At 36.4% G+C, this 10,362-nt stretch overlaps 1 protein-coding gene across 1 annotated transcript; it reads left to right on the top strand.

The window, feature by feature from the left end:
- Positions 1 to 7,057: 7,057 nt before the first annotated feature.
- On the top strand, positions 7,058 to 10,362 carry LOC144558411 (uncharacterized). Its single transcript, XM_078307261.1, has 4 exons — positions 7,058 to 8,504; positions 8,598 to 8,758; positions 9,111 to 9,334; positions 9,424 to 10,362. The coding sequence occupies exons 1-4, from the start codon at positions 7,235 to 7,237 to the stop codon at positions 10,160 to 10,162; spliced, it is 2,394 nt and encodes a 797-aa protein (XP_078163387.1). The 5' UTR covers positions 7,058 to 7,234; the 3' UTR covers positions 10,163 to 10,362.

Here is a 10,362-nt window from a genome sequence, read left to right as displayed (position 1 = left end):
CTCCACAACCAAACATGACCATAGTGTCTTGTGCATAAGCAAAGCCACTCTTGAGTCATGTCTGGGGCTCAATTAGAGTGAGAAAAATAATACGGCGGCTCTTTCACAGAATAGCATGGTATATATGTTGATTACGTATCGTGACTCGCATATTCTGTACTGTAATTATCTTTTGAAAATTTGGCAGGTTAATCGAATAACTTTGTCACGGTACGAAACATCACGTGATCACGCGAGTCACGTATAATTAGGACCATTAAATTTTGATCAAATGATGAATCTTAAATAAACTAATCTAAATTATGAAAAAAAAATAGTTAAATGTGGTCAGTCACTTTTGGTCACGGCACGGTCAGACACAGCGTAACTATTCGTGTGCCGTGACCACCCCTTGATATTTTGATCACGGTATAGCACATGTTTTTGCCACTCTAGTCTCAATTAATGTCATTAATTTTGAAACTCTTTGTATTTATACATTATTTTATAGCATAATTTAGAGTATAAAGTGATGAACATTGTAAAATTGACTTAGTATGAAAATTTTATATAATTAATTTTTATTCATATTTGACTCACACATTTTGAAACTCTGATTCTACTCCTATGCATAGGAGTGAGGTTACCCATAACGTAGATTTGTCCATGCTACGAATTAATATTTTTTGTATTAAAAGTTCAAATAGTCAATTTAAACTTTTCAATGTGATTATATATGAAAATGTGTTTGCATATCAAATTTTACTATTTTTTAGATAGTTCGAAGATCACTCTGGAATTTTTAGATCAAGTAATTTTCTACATACTTAAAAATATAGTAAATTTTTTTTAGAAAATATGAATTTTGGTATGAAAAAATACTATTAATTTGATCTAAAAATGCATTTTCATACTGTGATCATGTTTAATTATTCGCATTGACTATTTGAACTTTGTAAACAGATCTGTGTGCACATTACAAATTACCATGGCATTACTCTGGTGCATAGTGTATAGTTTGTAACTTCATATACGCGTGCAAGAGCTTCATTTATGGGCGCTATATTTGAATTTATGCAACAGAGATGCTGCTTGAATTTCGATTTTAAAGCGTGCTCAGTTGAAAAGAAATGTGAGCAATTGGACATAGTTAAAGTTTAGTGGGTTTTATTGGTAGCAGACAGCTGAACTAGCTGTTACTGGATATAATATATTCATTCATTATGAATCCCAACATTGACGAATAAAATTAATTTATTTTGAGTCATATAATTGAAGCCATTGTCCTTTCAAAGTTTTAATGAACATTTTTTTACAAGTAAATAAGTTGTAGCGCACCATTTTGTAGACACGTGGGGGGCAATTTCAATTTATACCCGACAAAATGTCAAATCAGCACATCTACCCATTAACCGAGATCAAGGCATCTCTCCGAATTCAGATCCAGTGGTGCTGCAAAGTGCAAAGCAAGAATTTTTCTGAGGAAAAAAATAGAAGCCTAATTATGAATTTGTAACAATATTCACATTGTTATGGTGTCAAGTATATATTTTCTTAAAAAAATGAATGCATAACATAAAAATATATTTTCTTAAAGTGTAACTGGTATAGATTCAAAATTCAACTGTAAAATCAGTAAAGGGCTAATACGAACCCTATCATTTTATCTTACATTTTTTTTTTAATGTACCTTTTCAGTTTTACCTTTGTTTTGGTAAAAATGCACACAACATGGCCAACAAGTTTTTAGTTCATTACAAACTCAGAGAAGAAAAGTAATAAAGAACAATGTATTCTTTCTTTCTTTTTTAATTCAAGAGAAAACTATTGGAAGAGGTAACATTATGTTTTGCATGGCGTTTTACACAATATATATTAAAGGGTTGCATTGCGACATTTTGGTGGTGGCTTTAAAATTGTAAAAATAATTACTTCTGTAAAAAATCTCTATTCTTATAATTTGTCTTCGTACGAGACTCATTTAACATGTTAATGTATTTTAAATTTATTCTTTTTAATTATATAGAATAAGACCTCCAAATCAGTTGCAATTTTATGTATTGATGCCGACATAATGATTTGTTTAAAAAAGTGATTGCAAGCAGTCAACAGTTTTAGTGGATTGCAAGTTGCTAAAAGGAGAAAGAAAATCAAAATTTTCGTTGAAACACTTAATTGAAACCAAGAAGGAACATCGCTAAAAAAAAATCAACAGTATTTATAAAGGTGAAATCTTTATTGTAAATTGTAATCGTATGAACAACACTAGTCATGAACAAGAATAATAATTGGCATAATAAAAATTAGAGATGGAACTAAAAAGTTAAGATTGAAAGGTTGAATAAATGTCATGTAATTAATTTTATTTTATGAGCAGTAGGTTATGGTAAGGATTTTTAACATAATAATTTTGACTTTATGCAACACACTGGCTATACAATTAAAACGACAATACATATATCTCTTGCATTGTATGAGTTGATTGAACTTCATGAAGCGCATGTTTTGATTATAATATATTCGTTGCTGAATGATTTGATTCACATCACACCCTCATAATTCTTTGATAGGTCATTCATTGAACCAGGAAGCTAGATTCAATAATTCTCAAAACATTCAAAAAAGAAAGAAATCGAATCATGAATCATGAATGATTGATCCATCGACCTAATCAAAAGTTGGCAAAAGCTTCATACCATGATCCAGTCTCAGCTCTATCCTGCACTGTTCGCACGAAATTAAAGAGATAAAAAAGATATGGGACCCATGTAAGATGTAACAGAATAAGCAAATGTTAGTGATGCACCATGAGAAAGAGAAAGGGACTTGTCTCAATACAAACCCACGGTCTCAAAATATTGTCCCTGTGTGTTCTTCAAAACAAAATTAAAAATATTATGATTATAATTTCTTGTTGCTAATGCAGTAATTATGAAAATCAATTTTATTTGGGTCCCAGGGAGCGGATTGGTTCTCACGGCACCCAAGGATTTTAGTTGGGTCTCACTGTCTCTGTCAGAAGATTGACCCTGACCCAACTTGGTGCCTTGTGGTAATTATGTGGGGTCCACGGGTCCCTGGTTAAACTGTGAGCATATTATACATGGCAGAAAGCCAGAAACCATGCTTTAATTTGCTGCATCATCATTTGGGTGCTATTATAATAGTCAGCTTTTTTTCTTGGTCGTTTTTACTTTTTACTGTATTTAATTTGGATTGCATTTTTTTTTTGGGCTGAAAACCGAAGGCAGTTTTATTGATAAAAAAAGTTATAAAGTAGTTGTTATCTAAAATTAGATAATTAGTGTCTATAAAAAATATACAGCTAAATGAAATAAAAAATGCACAGGGGTATGTGTATTTTGTGGATGCAAATTGATCATCCTTGCTCGATTAGAGGGATGGGAGCTTAGCGATAGTATCCTCTGTACGCATATCACAACCGAACAAGTACTGAATCCAAACCAGATCGAGAACTGAATTGACTAGACCGGGACAGTCACCCATTAGCTGAGAAGGAACTGAATCAAACTAGACTGAAAAATAAATCAACCAGTCCAGAATAGTCACCTCAAAACAAAAAAGAAAGAAGAAGAGGAGGAAAGCAGCACAAAACAACACATAACATCATCATCACAAAAAACTGACATTTATTCCTAATTGAACATTTATTCTACGATATATATATATATAACTCGTTTCACCCACGCTTCCACTGCCAAAGAGGGAAAGAAGAGCTCAAAAGAAAGGAAGAAAAATCAAACTGCTGGTATTGGAAAAGAAAAACCCCCAGAAGGATGATACGAAAAGCGATGACCAGATCCACAAAGCGAAACAACCAAAAAATGGTCGCCAAATCCGCTAGATTCCAACAGAGGAAAGAGCAATGGCCAATTTCGTTAAGCAAAAGCACCAAAAGCGGTAACCAAATCTATCAGACAGAAGCACTGACTCAAATGGAGAACATGGATAGGATGAAGGTACAGAGAAAGTGGAGGAGGGAAAGGAGGGGGGGGGGGGTGCTGATCACCATGGCTTTTGCCTTAAGTGGCATCGGTTGCTCGGAGCACAATGTTGACTACATTGAAACTGAGAGGGAAAAAGAAAGAAAAAGAAAAAGGAAAAGGAAAAGGAAAAGGAAGTGAAATAGAAAATAAAATAAAATAAAATAGGAGTTTCTCTCTCGTTCTATGGCTAAAGCGATTGAATCTCTGATTGTCTGTGCGTGTGCTTTCTATCTTTCAACACTTCTAGTGCGACTATTGAGTATCTCGTTTTATCTCTGTTCTATTTCTTCTCATTTGATGAGGACTTGATAATATTCGAGAATTGAGTAATTAAGCAAGCTCTCTAAAATTGTAAAGTGGTTAAAGAAGTTTGAATAAGTGATTAATTCGATATCTTTTCCTTTTTATATGTTTTCCTTATAGGATCGAACCTATTAATCATGATCGGCTTCGTTACTAGTCATGTTTATGATACTATACAGAGTTGATAAAATTGACGATACAAAGTGTTCAGGAAGGAAAAACTCTATCAAGTATGGTAACGTTAGTTACCTAATCTTTACAATTGCTAAGTCTGGTAACGTTTGGTTTCTTAACTTTATAAATTTCAGTCGGGTAACACTGACAGATATCACAACTTGTATCTGTCGTGTCAAGGTTTATAACTTTCTAACTATTCTGACGATTTATTAACATAACCAATACGAAAATAATATTACAATATTGTCATTATCGGAAAGACAATCAATGAGAAGACAGTTACTACAGTTCATTAATCTTACAGTCACAATTCACATTTACTTAGTATCTCCTACTCAATCAGTATTGAATTCAGTCGGGACATTCAACATATGCGCATAAAAGTTCTGGGATTGCATTTGCCCATCTTGAGAGGGAGATGCTAATTATTTTTCTAGTTTCTACGCACCAAATAAAATTGTCCACCTATTTCTCAAACTAGATTCACTCGCTTCTTGCGAATTGATTGTGTATATTGAACAAAGAGTGAGTCTATGGTACTATGTATATCACATGTTGTTACTGTGCTACGGCTCTATATTCGTGTTTTCAAATTCTAACGGTCGATCCGAACCGTTCATCTTGTTCTCCATATTAATATGTGTTTGGAGACCAAATTTTATATTTTTTGAAATTTTTTTACTATTTTTTTAGATATTTAGAAAATCACTTGATTTGAAAATTCTGGACCATCCAAAAACAGTGATTTTCAATAAATCTAAAAAAAATAGTAAAAAAATTTCAAAAAATGTAAAATTTGGTCTCCAAACACATATTAATATGGAGAACAAGATGAACGGTTCGGATCGACCGTTAGGATTTAAAAACTCAAATATAGAGCCGTAGCATGGTAACAAATCGTAATATGCATAGTACCATAGACTCACTCTTGAACAAATATAATATCAACAGTTTTGATTCAAAAAACATCCGGTACAAGATATAATGTTACCTTTTATTTATGATTCAAAGAACCAACATGTTTGTATATTGATTTTGTGTAAGATGCTAGCAGTTTGATTTTCTTTGAAATATAACTATGGCTATACCAAATTATATCCTGTATCATAAATTTTGAAAAGGAGGAAACAATTGACCTAAATTGACTTGGGTTGTGTTCTGATAGAAATAAATTTTAATGATAATTTAATTAAACTTAATAGGATGGATATAATGAAGTTAATAATGAATTGAAATATTTTATAATCATAATGATTCATCTGGTAAAAATAATTCAGCAAATATCTATTAAAAATAATTCATACACTTTTTCTCTCATTTTGATAAGTGGATTTTAATTTTTGCAAATTATATTTACCGTTTGGCTGAAATTAATTTATATTGTTCCCGTTGGAAAATGAAACCTTACTATCTAAAAAAATAAAAAGAAATGATTGAGAATAAGAAAAGAAGAAAGATGTTGAAATGTGGATTTACCTTATTGCATGTTATAGATGGCCAATGGGCAATTGTGCGTCCACATAATGATTACTTCTTTTAATACACCCGTCGCTATCGCCGCTTCACAATAAATACCTTCTCCTAACAACCACTAAATTTTTGTTTTAATGGGCAAAATTAGGTTATGAATTGGATAATGAAAATTTAGTTCCAAATTCTTATCTTTTTTGTTAGGAAGTGGTAAAAATGTCGGAATGTTTTGAATTTGGGCTTGTATTAATCTATGTATCATTAGTAAGTTAAAGTGCTTATTTTTACTTATTTCTTTCTACCACGACTAAAAACAATTTGTAATAAGACAAATTGATAGCTTTGTAGTGTGTGAATACTCTGTAAATATCCGATCAATTAATTATCCGGAAAAGGATGGAGAAAGAAAGAGAAACACGAAAAGCATGAAATTCTTGAAAAACTCGCAGCATTAATAAGCTGCAGCGATAAGTTCACCCTGTCACCAAAATCCCCAAGCCAAGGCCACACTCATAATTAATTACTCACACCGACTCCAAACCCAACCCGTTACAACGACTCGGTGTCCGTTACTCCGGCCTATCGACTCTCTTCTTATTCATTCACCTGCTTCCGGTTGTAATGAATTTATTTAACAAAAATTACGAAATATGTTTTTATTTGTCTTTAATATAATGATTCTATCAAACGTTCTTTTATAATAAAATGAACTCTTTTCGTCTCTATCATTGTTTCTGATCACAGCGTTAACTTATCCTCCAGTCTTTTCCTGTGAATTGAATTGACGCCCGTCAAGGCGTCGTCAACCCAATTCGTATCCTCTGCATTAACTCAAAAGAAAATCTTTTGAGGTAATGAATCCTGATCATCCGATATGCTTTAAGAGTCGTGCAGACTAGATCCGCACTAATATTCAAGAGCCCTCTATCATAAGCAGCGGCCAGATTGGCTCCGTTCAAAATCAGACGGTTTATATTCATTAACTCAAAAGATTTCTTTTTGAGTTAATGCAGAGGATACGCATTCTCATCAACCTCTCTGTCGCTTTCTTTTGTGTGGCTTCTTCACCCGTCCCATCATTCTTTCGTCGTTTCCCCTCTTTTCTCCCGCTTCTCTTTCTCGTTTCACCCCCGTCGAGCCTCTTCTCTATTTTTAATTCCCACATCCCCACGTCCACCCAAATTTTCAATTAAACTACTTCACAAAGCATTAAAAGAGAAGATTCCACACCCCACTCCTCTCTATTTTAATCTCTCTCTCTCTCTCTCTCTCTCTCTCTCTGTTTCCTTCATACCGCCATGGGATGCAAAGGGTCAAAGCTCGATGACCAAAAAGCGGTAGCTCTCTGTCGTGGCCGGAGCGACCTTCTCGCTGCCGCAGTGCGCCATCGTTATGCCCTTGCTGACTCTCATGCCGCCGTGTCCAACTCACTCATCTCCTTTTCTGATTCGCTTCATCAGCTACTCTTCCATGTGGGCCCTCCAGTCAGTGACTCCCCTACTCTTCCTCTCCCGCCTCACCGTAAACCCAACCCATCACCACCTCCTAACCACCATATAGAAAACCCCACCTCGCACTCGCGGTCTCGGTCTCACTCCGGGTCACATTTGCATTTCCACCCGTCGGATTCTGACCCCGAATCTGATCACGACTCGGGTCGCTCTTCTGTCTCCTTGCCTCTTCATAACCATCACGAACCTGTCTCTTATCCCTACCCGTATCCCGTACCGATGTATGCCGAGAATTATGGCAATTTCCAACCTAATTTTGGTAACGCCAATAACAGCAACACCTTTTTTCATATGCACTATGCGAAGAGCCGGCCACCACCTGCATCTGTTACTGTACAACAACAGGCGCCTAGTTCAGAAACAGTGTACCCTACATACGGGTACAACAACCCGTATTCATTCGGGTATGATGACACTGGTGGTGGGTTCTTTGCGGGCGGTAGTTATCCGACATATGCAATGGGTTCATCTGGCAATGCAGGACCTGCCACCAGGCCCGGGTCGTCAGCACGGACCCTGCAACCTCCTCCTTCTCCTCCGAAGGTGAGTACATGGGATTTTCTAAACCCTTTCGAGATCAACTATGACAATTATAATGCTTACGGGAGTAATTACCACGTGCCGCCTTATACACCGAGCCGGAGCTCAAGGGAGGTGAGAGAGGAAGAAGGTATACCCGACTTGGAAGAAGAAAGTTGCCATGAAGTGTTGAAAGAAGCATATGGGGATGAAAAATCGGCCACGTCAAGCTCGACGCAAGAGATAGGTCGTGCTAGTACCAGCGAAAGGTCAAATTTGATTTACCAACAAAGATTTGATCCTAGGAGAAGTGATGTAGAACAATTGGTGCAAGAGATGGTGGATAAGGAGGTAGTGAGTAATGCGGTGAGAAGGTCAAGTGTAGCTCCGCCTCGGAGAAGTGCTGTCGGTGAGGTCCCGGATTTAATGGATGAAATTAAAATCCAGTTCCAAAGGGCGTCGGAAGCTGCCGGAGAGCTCGGTGTATTGCTAGAGGTCGGTCAGAGGCGGTTCCAGCCGAGAAGTTCAGTGTACCAAGGTGCAGTTCATGTTTTTTGAGTTGATTGATATTTTGGTTTCTATTAGTTAAAATATTAGAAATTTGATTTGTTTTCCATGGTTCAAAATATAGTTTCTTCTAGGATGGCATCAGCAATGGCTCCTCTGTCTCTATCTAATGCGGATGAGTTGTTTAATTTGGAAGAGAAAAAGATGGGTAGTTCAAGTGGCGGTCTCTGCTTGACATTGCAAAAGCTTTATATTTGGGAGAAGAAACTATACAATGAAGTCAAGGTATGTATTATCTGTTTGAAATTTTATTATATAAATTTAGTGGCGGCTTGTCCCTTTGCAATTTATGCCTTGAATTTTGTTTGCTGACATATATAGGGAGGCTAGGTGACAGTTTCTTACATTTATAAATTTTATGAAAATGTTCAATTCTCTTGTTGATCACCTCTTGATTAGAAGCAGTTATAATTAATGGAGTTGTTAAGTTGTCGTGGAACATTTGTTTGGAGTTAGTACAGGTGACAATCACAGAGTAGTTCAAGTGCCATTTGCTAATTAATACTTGCAATGAAAATTCAAGACTGAATATAGACAAATTTTTGACATGTCCTAATTTAGTTCTACTTTTTTTAAGGCTGAAGAGAAGATGCGTCTACTGCTAGCGAAGACCACAAAGAGATTGAGACTCTTGGATGAAAGGGGTGCGGAAGCACACAAAATTGACACCACGCGAAAGTTAGTACGGAAACTATCAACAAAAATCCGAATAGCCATCCAGGTGGTCAATTCGATTTCTCATAAGATAAATAAAGTGCGTGATGAGGAATTATATCCACAACTAAATGCCTTGATTCAAGGGTATATTTTTGTCAGATACTCTTTCTTTGTGACATCTTTATTTGGAATTGTAATATAGATGTATCTAATTAATTTACCTCTATTACCAGATTTGCCAGAATGTGGCGAGAAATACTGGATTGTCATGAAATCCAGTGCCAACTAATATCTGATGCAAAAAACCTCGACTCTCTGATTTCTAATAGAAGACTAAGTAGTGATGCAACTATGCAACTTGAACTTGAACTAATGAAATGGTCGGTCAACTTCTCGTCTTGGGTCAACACCCAAAAGAGCTATGTCAAGGCCCTTAACGGGTGGCTCTCGATGTGTCTGAACCCGGAGACAGAATTGACCGACGATGGACCCGCCCCGTATTCACCAACCCGAATCGGTGCTCCGTCAATTTTTGTAATTTGCAACATCTGGTCTCAGGCTGTGGATAAACTGTCAGATTATGAAGTGGTTGAATCAATGAGGTCACTAGCAGGAGATGTGAAGCAGTTGTCAGAGGGCCAGATAATGGATCAGGCCGAGCATATAATTTTGGTTAGAGAGAGAGAGAGGTGGGCCAGAGAAATGGAAAGGAAAATGCATGAAATAAACAAGGAGGTTGATTTGTTGAACAAGAAGCTAGTGTCGGTACCGGGCCAAAATGGGTTGGTTTCAGGTAGGCCAGTTCATGGGGCCCACCACGGGACAGTGGCCGGGAGTTTGCACACGGGGCTCAAGCACCTCCTGGAGTCGTTGAAGAATTTTGCTGCGAATTCCCTTGAAGTCTACGAGGAGTTGCACATGCATGCCGCAAGGGACGCGCGCACCGATAGAGAAAATGCTAAAGTGTCGTAAAATTTGGGGGGTGCCGGTGCTTGTAGGTTCTTGTAGTCTTTGTATAGAAATTTTGGTAGATAGTGAGAGAGGTACTTTAGTCTTCTCTTTGTTTTTCTTTTTGTTGAGCTAGTGTTGTTTTTTCTTTTTTAATCTTGATTAACATATGTATGTATGATTGTAAACTTCCAATGGAATGATGGATACGGCAACTCGTTATT

The sequence above is a fragment of the Carex rostrata genome, chromosome 8, assembly GCF_964058835.1.
Source record: "Carex rostrata chromosome 8, lpCarRost1.2, whole genome shotgun sequence".
Taxonomy (NCBI): Eukaryota; Viridiplantae; Streptophyta; class Magnoliopsida; order Poales; family Cyperaceae; genus Carex; species Carex rostrata.
The sequence above is the reverse complement of the archived record's forward strand: the minus strand, read 5'-3'. Positions and strand labels throughout refer to the sequence as shown.

What these genes read in the sequence shown, in the direction of transcription:
- LOC144558411 (XM_078307261.1), top strand. Translation starts at nt 7,235, where the DNA reads ATGGGATGCAAAGGGTCAAAGCTCGATGACCAAAAAGCGGTAGCTCTC. An exon ending in AACTATACAATGAAGTCAAG is followed by an intron (nt 8,759 to 9,110) that starts GTATGTATTATC and finishes ACTTTTTTTAAG; the next exon opens with GCTGAAGAGAAGATGCGTCT. An exon ending in CTAAATGCCTTGATTCAAGG is followed by an intron (nt 9,335 to 9,423) that starts GTATATTTTTGT and finishes CTCTATTACCAG; the next exon opens with ATTTGCCAGAATGTGGCGAG.